The sequence below is a fragment of the Lithobates pipiens genome, unplaced genomic scaffold (assembly GCF_037356315.1).
Source record: "Lithobates pipiens isolate NorthernLeopardFrog02 unplaced genomic scaffold, aLitPip1_a1.2 Scaffold_13, whole genome shotgun sequence".
In the NCBI taxonomy this organism is placed as follows: domain Eukaryota; kingdom Metazoa; phylum Chordata; class Amphibia; order Anura; family Ranidae; genus Lithobates; species Lithobates pipiens.
In genome coordinates, this window is record NW_027507718.1 from 124549268 (window position 1) to 124565012 (window position 15745).

General features: G+C 44.2%; 1 protein-coding gene across 3 annotated transcripts in view; it reads right to left on the reverse strand.

Moving 5' to 3' along the window:
• The window catches only part of CPAMD8 (C3 and PZP like alpha-2-macroglobulin domain containing 8), a 356744-nt gene that overhangs the window by 89248 nt on the left and 251751 nt on the right, over positions 1–15745 (reverse strand). For all 3 annotated transcript variants that reach the window (XM_077475516.1, XM_077475515.1, XM_077475514.1), the window contains exons 33-35: positions 14737–14892; positions 13376–13438; positions 5968–6161 (exon numbers count right to left, since the gene is read on the reverse strand). In XM_077475516.1, coding sequence (XP_077331642.1) covers positions 5968–6161; positions 13376–13438; positions 14737–14892 — 413 coding nt within the window. The remainder of the gene's footprint in view (positions 1–5967; positions 6162–13375; positions 13439–14736; positions 14893–15745) is intronic.

Sequence of the window (15745 nt, forward strand, 5' to 3'; positions counted from 1 at the left end):
AAGCTATTGGCTACTGGCTATTGAACTTCCTCTTTTAGTACCGTCTTACGTCATAACGTTCAAAACGATCAGACTTTCGAACTGACTTAGTCCATTCATGTGTGGCCAAGTCCGTTCGTTCGGCAGGTCCGACGGAACTCCGCCGAAAGTCCGTCGGGAAGACCGTTGGACCTAGTCTGACGGAAAGTCAGGTCGTGTGTATGCGGCATAAAGCACCGTATAGCTCCAGTCTGGGCCTACACAACCTTGCACCCATGGGAATAAGCCCTAATACTGCAGCCAGGTAAATCGCTTGATCCCTGACAAACTCAGGTAAGTGTTTGGGGGGGGGGGGGGTAGTTAGAGGGGTGTTTTTTTATCATAATGCAGGGAATGCATTAAGATAAAAGAAAACAAACAAAAAAAACTCCAGGCTTTAGAACTACTTTAATATTTAGCTTTTAGGTGTACTAATTAGGATGAATGGTGTATAAACACTGTAGTTATTCCCTTTGTGTGCAGGATTTCTATAGAAATACCCATCTTCCAATGATGAGGTGAAAAACAGAAAATCGTTTTAAAGCAGAATGACAGCTAGCTTGTTATTGCACAATTTCTTTAAATAAAAATGTACCTCATCGGTTTTTCTGAGAAAGTTTAAATTATCAGTGTGCACTACATTCCTCCATCTACAATTTTCCAGAACTAATATATAAAAAAAAAAGCGGTAGTGTTACAGCAAAGGAAGAAAGTGAAAAAAATAATATTATGTTGGTGACCTAGAAGGATAGAATAATAGTGCTGCTTCTAATGGCCTGCATGATCCAGCTGTCATGTTTCTAGTCCCAATAAGATGGCATATTAAAGCCAGGGCTCCCATTAGAAATCACGTGACCCTGTGCAGCCTACCTGACAGGAACCAGGTAATACCCCAGAAGAAAAGCATGGATGTGGCAAAATTGAGCTTACAGTAGATAAGGTGTAAAACATATGCCTGCGTACAGAGTGCAGAGATTGTAAATTAGTACTAAGTAAGTGTTTTAGGCAGGTGTGAAGAAATGCTTTAAAGTAAGAATGCTTTCAAAAATATATATTTTAATTGTTTATTTCTATCAATTTTTAAAAATGCAAAGTGAGCGAACAGAAGAAAAATCTAAATTAAACCAATATTTGGTATGACTACCCTTTGGCTTCAAACCAACATCAATTTTTACACTTGCACAAAGTCAGGGATTTTCTAGGATTAGAGTCAGGTACATGATAAACCAATTATACCAAGCAGGCGTTAATGATCATCAATTTCATATGTAGGTTGAAACACAGTCATTAACTAAAACAGAAGCAGCTGTGTACAAGGCTTAAAACTGGGAACAGCCACATTTTGCTACTAAGGTGAGGTTGTGGAAGACAGTTTCCTGTCACAGGTCATACACCATGAAAGACTGAGCACAAGAACAAGACACAAGGTAGTCATACTGCATCAACATGGTCTCTCCCGGGCAAAGATTTTAAAGCAGGCTGGGGTTTCAAGATGTGCTGCTCAAGCTCTTTTGAAGAAGCACAAAGAAACTGGCAACCTTGAGGACCGGAGACTCAGTAGTTGGCCAAGGAAACTTAATGCAGCAGATGAAAGACACATCATGCCTATTCCCCTTTGACATCAGAAGATGACTAGCAGTGCCATCAGCACAGAACTGGTGGAAAACAGAGGGACCCAGGTACACCCATCTACTGTCTGGAGAAGTCTGCCCAGAAGTGGTCTTCATGGGAGAATTTTGGCCAAAAAGCCATAACTTTGATGTGGAAACAAGGCTAAGTGACTCAACTATGCACGAACACATAGAAACTGGGGTGCAGTAAAATGGCAGCAGGTGCTCTGGACAGATGAGTCAAAATTTGAAATATTTGGCTGTAGCAAGGCAGTTTGTCCACTGAAAAACTAGAGAGCGGTACAATAATGAGTGTCTGCAGGCAACAGTGAAGCACGGCGGAGGTCCCTTGCAGGTTGCAAGCTACATTTCTGCAAATGGAGTTGGAGATTAGGTCAGGATCAATGGTGTCTTCAATGCTGTGAAATACAGGCACATACTTATCCATTATACCATACCATCAGGGAGGTGTGTGATTGGCCCTAAATTTATTCTGCAGCAGGACAACAAACCCAAACATACAATGTCTTTAAAAACTATCTTAACCACTTGCTTACTGGGCACTTAAACCCCCCTCATGTCCAGACCAATTTTCAGCTTTCAGCGCTGATGCAATTTGAATGACAATTGCGCGGACATACAACACTGTACCCAAATGAAATTTTTATCATTTATTTCCCACAAATAGAGCTTTCTTTTGGTGGTATTTAATTACAGCTGGGAGTTTTATTTTTTGCTAAACAAACAAAAAAAGATGCAAAAAAAAAATCATGTTTAATAGTTTGTTATAAAATTTTGCAAACAGGTCATTTTTCTCCTTCATTGAAGTGCGCTGATGAGGCGGCACCGATAGGCTGCATTGGTGGGCACTGATAGGCTGCACTGGTGGGCACTGATAGGCATAGTTAAGGCGGCACTAATAGGCACAGATAAGGCGGCACCGATGGGCACAGATAAGGTGGCACTGATGGGCAAAGATGGGCACCGATAAGATGGCACGGATGGGTGGCACTAAGGGGCACTGATAGGTACCACTGATAGATGGCACTGATGGGCACTGATAGGTGGCTCTGATAGGTGGCACTGCTGGGCACTGATGAGCACTGGTAGATGACACTGATGGGCACGGATATGTGGCACTGGGGTGCAGCACCTTTGTTGAGGCAGATTGTGGGCACTTCTGGGTGGCACTGTGGGCACTTCTGGGTGGCACTGTGGGCACTGCTGGGTGGCACTGTGGGCACTGCTGGGTGGCACTGATGGGGGGCACTTATATTTTATTGAGGTGGGCACTGGCAGGGGGCAGGTGAGCACTGACAGGGGGCAGGTGGGCACTGACAGGGGGCAGGTGGGCACTGGCAGGGCTGGCCGTGATCGGGACTGATGTCCCGATCACGGCCGCCGGTGATCGGCTCTTTTTTTTTCAGCGCGAGGAGGAATAATAGCCGATTACCGGCTCTGTTGTATCACATGATCAGCTGTCATTGGCTGACAGCTGATCACGTGATAAGGGGTCGGGATCGACCCCTTGCTCGGATCGGTGATCAGGTGAGTCTCATAGACGTCGTCCCGGCAAAGGAGGTCCGCGCTGTAGCCGTCATTCGGCTATAGCGCGGGTCTCAAGTGGTTAAGCATGAAGAAGAACAAGGAATCATGGAAGTAATTGTTTGGCCCCTGTAAAGTCCTGCTCTCAACATCATTGAGTCTGTCTGTCTGGGATTACATGAAGAAACATAATGATTTGAGGCAGTCTACATCAACAGAAGATCTGTGATTAGTACTCTGAGATGTTTGTAATAACCTACCTGCCGAGTTCCTTCAAAGGTTGTGTGCAAGTGTACCTAAAACTGAAGAATTGATGCTGTTTTGAAGGCAAAGGTTGGTAACACCAAATATTGATTTGATTTGGATTTTTCTTGTGTTCATTTACTTTCCATTTTGTTAATTGATAACAAATAAACCATTGACACTCCTATTTCTGAAAGCATTCCTAATTTACAGCATTTTTTCACACCTGCCTAAAACTTTTACACAGTAGTGTAATGTACAAACTGCAGGGGTTTTGTGTGTAATGTACAGAGTTCTAAAATGTACTTCAAAATGAAATGTAAAAAAACAGGCAAAATTTTGAATAACTTTTGCATTTAACATTCATCTAGTTGAGGGGTCTCCAAACTTTCTTAACAAAGGGCTGATTTACTGTGCTTCGGACTTTAGCGGGACCGAACCACAAAGGTGTACTTAGGGTCTCCAGCGCCCTTGGCGAGAATCTGTATCGGCACAACCCCCCCCCCCCCCCCCCGACTTTGGTCCCAATGCGATTGAAATTCAGCCACACAATCTGTATGGCTGAATTTGCATCACACAGACATCGCATGTGATTTGCACTGCAGTGTGGTGAAAATCACATGCGATTTTGGACATTGCATGTATGCGAACCAGCCCTAAATGTACATTAGTTTATGCATCAATACATGTGTTTTTTTTATATTTGATGTTTATACCAGAGTCTCACTGTCACAAAGGTGTAAATTCAAATACAATTGTCAATTGTCAATACCTACCTAACTTCACGGCAGTGTATAGTGTAGTGGTCCCTTACCTTCCTACAACAGTACTGACCTACCCAATACCTAAACTGACCTACCTGATTCCTACATTGGGCACTACATTACAGTGTAGTGGGCAGTGTGTAGTGGTCAGTGGGGTGTGTAGTGGTCAGTGTGCACACTGCCCACTACACACCCCACTGACCACTACACTGCCCACTGACCACTACATACCACACACGCCACTGACCACCCCACTGCCCACTACACATTGACCACTACACTATACACTGCCCACTACACACTGACCACTACATTGCCCACTGACCATTACACACCCCACACTACACTACACATTGACCACTACACTATACACTGCCCACTACACACCCCACTGCCCACTACACTGCCCACTACACACCCCACTGCCCACTACACACCCCAATGACCACTACACTACACTGACCACTAAACTACTACACACTGACCCCTACACTACGCACTGACCACTAAACTGAACAACGACCATATGTATGACGTGTTCTATGACGTCATGTCTCTGCAGTCACACACACGTTTTGTAGGACATCTCCTCCTCCACTCTCCATACCGCACACACAGCCCAGCTCTCCTTCTCAACTTCAGCAGGTCTAGCAGGTGTGTGCAGCAGGCTGCCCTGCAGGAGGTCAGGCCCCCAAAGTACTAGCACTACCAGTACCACCGCCACCGAGACACCCTCCACTCCACCATCTCCCCCCGGCTCTTCTTCTCTCCCCAGAGGGCGCGCTGCACAGTCCAAGGGCCAAGGGTGGAGCCGGCCCGTTCCTGAGTGAACGAGAAACGCTGGGGCCAATCAACTTGCAGGGCAAGACGAGGACCCGCCAGCCAGCGCTGCCAAACTAGCCGTTGCTGCCTTAAAGTGGCGACATAGAGGTGTGGTAGGACCGGGGGGTGGAGGAGAGACTACACATGCTGGAAGTGGGTGAAAGGGTGGTGGAGGGTGTAGGACCCTGCCAGCTTGCGCCCCCAGCGGGCGCCAGTTTCGCCAACCCCTTGGTACACCCCTGCCGATCCACAGTCAATGACCCATCTTTGGTATTAGGGAAATTATTAGTGCCCCATCATTGGTATCAGTGGGAATAATAGTGCCCAATCTTTGGTGTTAGTGGGAGGAATAATGCCCTACTATCGGCGTCAGTGGGAAAAATAGTGTCCCCCCCCCCCCCCCCCCCTGGTGTCAGTGGGAGGATAAAGTGCCCAATCATTGATGTCAGTGGAAAGAACATGCCCCATCGTTGGTGTCAGTGGGATTAATAGTCCTCAATTATTGATGTCAGTGCAGGAATTATTGTTACAGTGCCCTGTATCAGTGGAAGGAAAAGTTCTCCAAGGGCCGGATAAAGGCAAGCAAAGGGCCGCAGTTTGGAGACCACTGATCTAGTCTCTCATGGCATTATCAAATTTACTGATGAGATTGTTTTTGCATTTAGTATGACCATTCAAACAAATGTAGGAAGTGTATGTACCTTTGTCTTACAAACTGCCCAGAATGACGACTGAAAAAAATAAGTCTGGGCCAAGCAAGTGGAATGTCTAGTAGACACTCCAGAGACATGCTGACAGATTAGCATAGATTATTAGCTCCTTGAGTGCAGGGACTGGTGTAAATGTATACTATGTAAAGCACTATGTATGAGGCAATGAGTACTATACTATAACTAGAAGCATGGATTCTCCATATATTCGCAAACTACTGTGACAAACTATTACAAGCGACAAACGATTCCTACCTTGTGCAAGCTTCCAATATCACTTTATATTCCTGATGGTCCTGGTGGGATCCTGGATCATCATCATCAGGAAGAGCTCTCTCTCTGAGTCCAGCCTGTCGTCGATTCCTTTCTGCTCTTGGCTCTTTAAGATTGACTAGAAGCTGGAAGGCTGGTTTTGCCACTGGGTCAGGAACATTGTAGTGGACATCGATCTGGGGAGAAACAAGGTGATTCATGGACAAGTACAGGATTTGTAGAGAGGAATTCAACTTTACCTTTGATTATTATTTTGAAAAGAAATCTGTTAGTGTGATAAGCCTTTCTGGTAGGGGCTACCACTGTCTAAAATAGGCTAAGAAAGCTAATTTCTGAGCAGTAAAGAGTAATGTTACTGCCTTGGAACTAGCATGCAGCATCAGACAGCTACTTGGATTCATAACACATTACATTATGAATACAAATCAAAGAGGAAGCATTTTAAACAAAACTGAAAAAGGTTAATGTTATATTTGGTGAATTTGCAATATACATACTGTCACCCCCCTGACTAAGCTCTGGGGGTGGAGTGAAACATGTTGGATATGGCCTGGTGGGAGCCCAGGATGAGGTTGTCTCCCCTACCATCACACTACCTGTGTAGATGTGTGGCACCGGGGATCTCTTCCCTTGTCTCTCAATGTGCCACTTTGTGTTGTTATATCACATAAAATCCCAATAAAATACATTTACGTTTTTTGGTTGTAACATGACAAAATGTGGAAAATTTCAAGAGGTATAATTACTTTTTCAAGGCACTGTATGTATATGGATAATTATATGTTTTTTTTTTGTTTTTCTCTTTACTGCGGAAATCTCATGCGTCCCGAGTAAGCGGAAAAGAGAAATACGTTGACTACTTATGGCCACACTATATATTACTTCAACTGATACATAAATAAGGATCAATATACTTTTCATTAGTGTGAGTGTCCATTTATAGCCAGCAGTAAAACGTGCCGTTACATGATGTGTTGTACTATGTTTTTAAGGGATTGAGCCCCATGTATTTTTTTATATTTGTAATAGAGTGTTGTATACTTTTATATGAATATTTATGTGATCCCCTTCAGTGCCAGTAAAGTCCATTTGTTTATTTTTTTGCACATTTGATAACAGTGACTCTTTTATAATCAGCAACTGTAAAGTGTGCTATCCAGAAATAAGACAGCTATTTTGCAATAACCCACTGTGCCTTATTTTCAATTCTGTTTGCCCTTTGATGACAATTATTTCATGACATGTTAGCTCAGAAACCAATATAGTGAACCAGTAAGCATCTCTGCTATAATCAACAATATATTTAGTGCTCAATGTGTCATGCTCACAACGTACATTACAATTTGATCGTACAATCCCCTTTTAGATCTTCCAACAACTACTGTATGTTGTGCAAAGGCGTGCATAGTTTTGGTAAATCTAAGGTTTGTTGTACAAAGATTGTATGGTATAATTGCAATGTGTATGTGACCCTGAGGCCTCGTGCACACTGTGTGTTTGGCCCCAGTGCATGAATCTCTGGCATTTAGGTGTGGGCAGAAGGCGCAGGTGCATCATCCAGCCCCACTGTCTGCAGCCTGTAAAAGTCTATGCCCTTGTACACACGGTCGGACATTCCGACAACAATCTGTCGGATTTTGTCCGAAACTTGTGTTGCATACACACGGTCAGACAAAGTTGTTGGAAAATCTAATCGTTCGTAACGTGGCGACGTTATTTCGTTACGATGGGACTACGTTCAGGCTAGTAGCCAATAGCTTTGGTCTAGGAATTTGATCTGAGCATGCGTGGCACTTTGTCCGATCGGAATTCTCTACACACAATCGGACAAAGTCCGATTGGATCATGTTGTCGGAAAGTTTTATAGCCCAGCTCTAAAACTTTGTCCGATGGAGCCCACACACAGTCGGATTATCCGACAACACGGTCCAATCGTACATCGGAATGTCCGACCGTGTGTACAAGGGCTATGAGAGGCTGACAGCTGCTGGACAGTGCACCAAGTGCTACTAATGTTTAGTTCAGTATGTGCCCACGGACGAATGTCCAGAATTCAAGCAGTTTGCGTCCAAGCATTCATCTTTCGGCACAGTATTCAGGGCCGTTTTTAAGGCAGGGCAAAAGGGGCAGCTGCCCTGGGCCCTGTCATTGTTGTGGGGCCCAAAGCAGCTGCCTCATACTTGCCAACTATGCCAGTTTAAATTCCCTTGCCCCTTGAAATTTTAGTCCCGTTCTGTGTCCTGATATCTCAGTATGAAGTGCTGCTACTAATGCTGCCCAGCTCTGCCCTATTGTTTGGTACAAATTACTCACCTACAGACCCTGTGTTTACATGTAAATAACCGGCAATCATATGTAAATAGCGGCAACATTCATATGTAAATAGCTGCATCCGGCGCTATAGATATGTGAATAAAGGCGGCATTCATATGTATATCATGCTCCCTACAGTGAGGAAATGATGTGCTGTAACCTCTAGCAACCAATCAGTGAGCAGTATTACTGTACAGTAATCTCTAGCAACCAATCAACAAGCAGAAATCATGTGCTGTAACATCTAGCAACTAATCAGCAAGCCTTAATGTGTGCTGTAACCTCTAGGAACCAGTCAGTGAGCGGTAATGATATGTAACCTCCGGCAACCAAACGCAGTCGCTGCCTGATCTGATACAGTAAACTGATTTTAAGTCTAGCTGCTATTTATTGTATGTCTCAGAGCAGGTGGAGAGCGAAATTGTATGGGGGGGGGGCCTCAAGAAAACGTTTGCCCAGGGCCCAATCAATATTAAAGACGGCCCTGACAGTATTGTGTGCAGCAGTAAAAGTTAGTAGCACCTGGTACGTCCTGCAGCTGCAACAACGTTTTGTTACAGACTGCCAACAGTGGGGCTGGATGTGGGTCTGTGATTTCTGCCCGTACCTAAAATACCAGCCTCTTGCACAGGGGCTAAACGCCACTTACAAAATTCTTCATACTATATCTGGTATTCTACAGCCGTGCCACACACACAATACTGCACCCAGAATAGAAAATTAGATGCTAGAGAGTAATACTACCAATGTTATACAATTAATGAGCAAACAGTTATGACATACAAATAACCAGTAATATTTTATTGGTTCTAAAACTAGTTATACACTGACATACAGTAGCTATATTTTAGCAGAACAAAATTTACCAACAACCATGTGTTGTTAGGCTGGCCATACATTACTCAGTTTTTGTTGTTCACCAAGCTGGCTAATGAAAAAACTGAGCTAATTTGGCCACTTACACATTTGAGGTCAATGGGGAAATCCTCCCTGCTGTTTTTTTAATCTGACAGCAGGATTACCCCGCCGTCAGAACAAACTGATCTGCGCTGCAGTCCATTGGCTGCGTGTACTGATCAAATGCTGGTTTTCCAGCAGGACCATTTAACAGAAGCTGGTCTAGCAGAATTTCGGTCCATGTATGGCCAGGTTTAGGGTCTAGCAGAATTTATATAATTTGACATCAAGTTAAAATCTATACTCCGAATTGTGTGTAGCTTGGAGCAGACTACAGCTATCTGATACTGCAGACTTGTCCTCCATTTTCCCAGACTGTCTCTGTATCCCCCTAATGCTGGTCTCGGATTGCATGCATCATACTTCTGAGCCTACAGGAGAGCATTGTGGGAACTGTAGTCTCCTGAGCCACCATCACTGAACTGTTGGAGGATTGTGGTCTACCACATGACTCATGGCATCCGCGGTTCCATCCCAGGTGGGACGGATGCCGCTTGCTACACCAGGGGTACCCCAGCAGCATCGCTGATAGCATCGAAGTCAGATGCCCCACCGAATCAGCAGATTGACAGTCATCGCAACCCGCTCACAATACGAAGAATAGACTTGGATTGTTTATCAAATAATCAGTAAAGGTCATCAGGATTGGTGATTGGGCACATGCCCAAAATCCAGTTGCAAGCCATTAGTGCATCACTCTGAACACTGTATGCAGACATCTTGGACTTGGATTGCCTGCGCAATTAGAATGGTCCCTGCTGTCTCTGGGACTTGTGTGTCTCCCAGCAGACAGCGGGGGGAGTGGCATAGCGGGAGTCTATGCCCAGAAGTGGGTGCAAATATCTGTTTAATACTGGTATCTGCACCCCCCCTCCCCCCTGAAAGGTGCCAAATGTGATACCGGAGGGGGGGGGGTTCCGAAAAGCAGAAGTTCCATTTTTGTGTGGAACTCCACTTTAAGTAAATCTGAGAGAGCTGAAAACAGGCTGCATTGTGTCAGTGTGTTATTTAAAGGTATACCCAACATGTCTGAACCTAGAGTGTCAGGCAGCCTGGAAAGTTCAGAGTCAAGGCTGCACAGAACATACATTATCAAGCATCCTCCAGGAGGCAGTGCTACATGTGGTTCAGTGCTCCCCAAGAAATAGCACTAAAGTATATACATCACTTTCACCAATCTGGAGTTGGGCAAACATACTGTAGTCTCATTGCTGATATGCGACGTGAAATTTGACCTTGTGTACAGAATTCAAAAAGGAGCATTAGGGTCTATTACCATATGTACTGCCAACATAATGTATTCCTAATATGATAGTATTTAACATTGCATTTGAGAATGATTCATTCTGTTGCAAACAAAACTCAGCAAAGATAGAATATATGTGCAGAAATGTTACACATATTGGCTCATTATCACGCAAATAAAAATACTGTGTGTCAATATATTAGAGGGCCACCTGAAAAAACCAAACTATATTAAAATGTTCCAAATTTTTATTTTTTTTATGTATTTTTAAACTTACCAGAAATGCCTATTGCTAGGCAGATCGTCCTAATCTGTCTCTTCCTACTCAGCAGCAGGGGTGTTGCTAAGGGGTGGCTTTTGGGGCTATAGCCCCAAATCTGGGGCCCATAGCCCCAAGTCTCTCTGAGACGGCCATGGTCATGGCCTCTCTGCAGTTGGGCCACGAGTGCAGCGGGCAGCACCAGAGAGAGGGCAGGCAGCACGGGAGAGCCAGGTAGGCGAGACAGCAGAGAGATGACATCATCTCTCACCACCCGACCTACATCACCGCTGTTCTGCTCTCACTGTATAACTGCGGGCAGCAGAGAGATAACATCTCTCATTGCCTGCCCTCTACCTGGTGAGCCTGATGTAAGGAGTGGCTCTCTGGGGACTCTGAGGTAAGGAGGGGCTTTCTGGGGACCCTGATGTAATGAGATATATATATATATATATAATAAAACACACACACACACATACACACACGTGTGTATGCCCGCCCAAGCATATGACTTTCTTTACTTTGCTGCTGTGGGCTCTAGCTCCAGATCTTTTGTAGACTCAGTTATGCCCCTGCTTTGCAGTGATCTTCGGTCTTCTCCTACGTGCGTTGTCTTGGGGCACGGTGTTTTTTGGGAACTGTGTGTGTCCCAGAACACAGTGCGCCCCATTCACAAAGCGCTGCGCGACTCGTGCATGCACAGTAAGAAACGGGCAGTGAAGCTGCAAGGCTCCACTGCCTGTTTCCCTTAGATAGAATGGCGGCGCCGGGACCCGAGGGACGGGTCGGCCTCGGGTGGCCAACATCGCGGGCACCCTGGACAGGTAAGTGTGCTTATTAAAAGTCAGCAGCTACAGTGTTTATAGCTGCTGACTTTAAAAAAAAAAAATTCAGCTGGCCCTCCCCTTTAATCTATAGTTACTGTTTATTTTATGTATGAACAGAATGTGTGTGAAATAAATAAATAAATTTGTGAGGTGTTGTTAATTATATGAAATAAGTTCATAGGTGTACATGATACATGGCACAATATAGGGACACAACATTGAGAATACCTCTATGCACAGTATAATTTTTATAGGCATTTGAATGATCAGGGTTTTTTTTTTTTGTATTCAACATATAACATGAAATTACTATTTAACCACTTTCAGACCGGACCATTTTGCTGGCTTAAGACCAGACCACTTTTTGCGATTTGGCACTGTGTCACTTTAAATGACAATTGCGCAGTCGTGCGATGTGTCTCCCAAGCAAAATTGATGTATTTTTTTCCCACAAATAGAGCTTTCTTTTGGTGGTATTTGATCACCCCTGCGGTTTTTATTTTTTGCACTATAAACAAAAATAGTGTGACAATTTTGAAAAAAACGCATTATTTTTTACTTTTTGTTATAATAAATATCCCAAAAAAATATATAAAATGTTTTCTTCCCCTCAGTTTAGGCCGATACGTATTCTTCTACATATTTTTGGTAAAAAAAAAATTCAATAAGCGATTATTGATTGGTTTGTGCAAAAGTTATAGCGTTTACAAAATAGGGGATAGTTTTATGGCATTTTTATTAATATTTTTTTTTTTTTACTAGTAATGGCGACGATCAGCGATTTTTATTGTGACTGCGACATTATGGCGGACACATCGGACATTTTTGACACATTTTTGGGACCACTGTCATTTATACAGCAATCAATGCTATACAAATGCATTGATTCCTGTGTAAATGACACCAGCAGTGAAGGGGTTAACCAGGGGGTGGCAGTGTAGGGGTTAAGTGTTTCTAAGGGCGTATTACTAACTGTGGGGGGCTGGGCTTTGTGTTAGTGAACATTGATCTCTGCTCCAATCACATGGAGCAGAGATCAGTGTCACTTGTTGCTAGGCAGAACGGGGAGATGCTGTTTACAACGGCATCTCCCCGTTCAGCCGCCCTGTGAGACGATCGCGGGTATCCCCGCGGCGATCGAGTCCGCGGGACCTGCGACCGGACTCACGGGAGTCCCGACCGGCATGCGAGCACGCCGCCGGTGGCACGCACACGATGGCAGGGCCGCTATATAAAAATGGACATACCTGTACGCCAATATGCCTGCCCGTGCCAGTCTGCCGACATACATCGGCGTGCGCCGGTCGGGAAGTGGTTAAAGGGGTTGTAAAGCTCAGTTTTTTATTTTCTAAATAGGTTCCTTTAAGCTAGTGCATTGTTGGTTCACTTACCTTTTCCTTCGATTTCCCTTTTGAAATGTTTTTTTTTTCTTTGTCTGAATTTCTCACTTCCTGTTTCTCCTCAGCAAACTTCACACCATCTTCCGAGCGGTGTTTAGTCAGCCAGAACAGCTTACTGAACAGCTTACTAAGGAGGAACAGGAAGTGAGAAATTCAGACAAAGAAAACAAAGACAAAAAACATTTAGAAGGGAAATCGAAGGAAAAGGTAAGTGAACCAACAATGCACTAGCTTAAAGGAACCTATTTAGAAAATAAAAAATGAACCTTTACAACCCCTTTAATGGATACACTGGCCCTAAAAGATAGGCAGATACAATTAAATGGACATTGACTTCAAGGTTAAACAAAGACCTCCTTTCCAATGAAATCATTTTTTCTTATCCCACCTGCATTAAGCAGCAACCTTCTCCTTTTGCGCTGACAAACAACCCAGTCGGGATAGTGGGAATCTGCAAACATACAAAGCTGTTTAATTTATAGGGAATATGAGTAGTACAACTTAAAAAATGTCAGACAGGCAATCTTAATTACTATGATGTGCCATCCCCACCCCTTTATTGAGCAGCCTTATTTTAGTGTAGCACCATCTAACGTAGGTAGGTGCTAGAGATAGAATTTGGTAGGATAGCAGCTCAGGGTAGCAGCTGGTGACTCACAGGCAGTATCATTGAGACCTCCCTTTTCTTTCTAGAGCTTGCAGGAAAGTTCTGGAAAGAGAGGAGGAGAGGAGAGGTGGAGTTGCCTGGGGTGTTTTAGGGAGCTATGACCAATCCCCAACCTGGATTGGCAGGGAGCAGACCTCCTTAAATACCTAGGGTCAGCCCAGCTGGGGAGGAGTTGTTTGGGTGGAAAAGCTGGAGATGGAGTGCTAGCTATCGGTCCTTGAGGGAGCTCCCCAGTCTTGGGGGGAGTGATCTTGGGCCTGGGCTTGGGTGCGTACGGGACCCTCATACAAGCCACAGGGCTGTCCTGGACAGGAGGAGCAAGAGAACACTGTCAGGCAAGCCTCCATGGAGAGGAACAACTGGTCGCAGCTTGGAGGGCTGGTGAGTGACATGCACAGACCTGAGAGGACTGGGGAGGCACGCTTGAGAGAACTGGGAGAATACAGTCTGGGATGGGTGCAGAACCAGTGATGTGGACTGTGGTGTCATGGGCCGTGGAGAAAGGCAGCTGCAGCCAGGAAGGCTGGCAGGGCCTAAATATGGGTTACTGGGCTCAGTAGCTGCATGTAGAGCAGCTAGTACCAGAGACTTTCTATTTTGCTACACTTTAGGGACGCACGGTCCCTGTCTGTAAAAGGCAATTGCTAAGGCCTGGCTGAGCCAGTGTCAGGCCTAACCATTTTGTGCTAGCTCTACCTGAAGATTAGAGAGGAAGCGATGTGCAGGAGGAAAAAGGAGTGAAGATTAGAGAGGAAGCAATGTGGAAGATGAGAAACGAGTGAAGATAAGAGAGGAAGAGATGTGAAGGGGGAGAAATTAAGTGTATATACCAGAGTGTATATAGTTGTCCCAAGCAAGTTCTGCAGAATTCCATTGGACAGCCCATACTTCCTTTACCCCATCCAAGTTCAAACTCCTCAATAAAACATAAAAACAAAGAACATGGACTGTTTTATGTCTTGGAGTGTCTAAGAGGTGAATGCCGGGCTGGGCAGGGTGGCAACAACACTTAGCAGCCCCTAAGGGGGTCCTGCTACATTAGCTTAGTAACAAATGGATATTGCCATCTGCTTTGAACTTACCCGAGCTTTCTGTAGGATCTTCTTGTTCAACCTGTGCAGTTCAAAGGTCTCCTGATAGTCCAAGTTGGTTGATGCCAATGATATTGTTAGGTTCACACCACCAATATAGGAGAGGATTGCATATTCTGCCAGAGCTTGAAGGGCCACACATGTGTCCTAGGTAGAAGGCAATGTTATGTGTATATTTTCACAGTTTCTTTCTTCAACAATGTTTAAAATGATCAGTTGTTTAAATAAAAAGCAGATGGAAGCAAGGAATCATACTTTGTGCTCTATCATCTGATTATCTTATTTGTATACGGTACTGGACAAAAGTTTTAGGCACTTATGAATAATTACTGTGAAGTGAGAATGCTTTAAAAAAATAAAGCAATGAACAGTTTTAATTTTCAACAACTTACAAAGTGCATAAACAGAAAAAAATGTAGATCAAATCAATGTCTGGGGTGTCCACCCTTTGCCAGAATTAGTTCTCCTTGGTATACTTGGAAAGTTTGAGTAATATGGCAGGTAGGTTGTTGCAAACATTTAGTAAAACAAAACAGTTTTCAATACATTTGGGCTGTCTCAGTTGTTTCTGTCAATACATGTAATCCCAGACAGACTCGCTGATGTGGAGATTAGAGCTCTGTGGGGGCCATTCCAACTCTTCCAGGAATCCTTGTTTTTCCTTTTGCTGAATATAGGGTTTTATGACTTTAGCTGTATGTTCAGGGTCATTGTCCTGCTGTAGAATGAATTTAGGACCAGAGGATCAGATGCCTTCCTGGTGGTATTGGATGTTGGGTAAGTCTAGGCTCACATCTATGTGGCTGTGCTTGATGCGGTTTTCAGGCACGTTTTGCAATGCGTTTTTGCATGCAATTTTTATGCATTTTACTTTTTTTTTTTCACTTTAAACACACTGTAAACACACTGTTTATCGCTGGTTGCTAAGGAGGGGGCCAGGAAGCCGGCTTTCCTGCTGAAATCTAAATTAAAAAAAATGGCAGCAAAAATAAAAATGTCC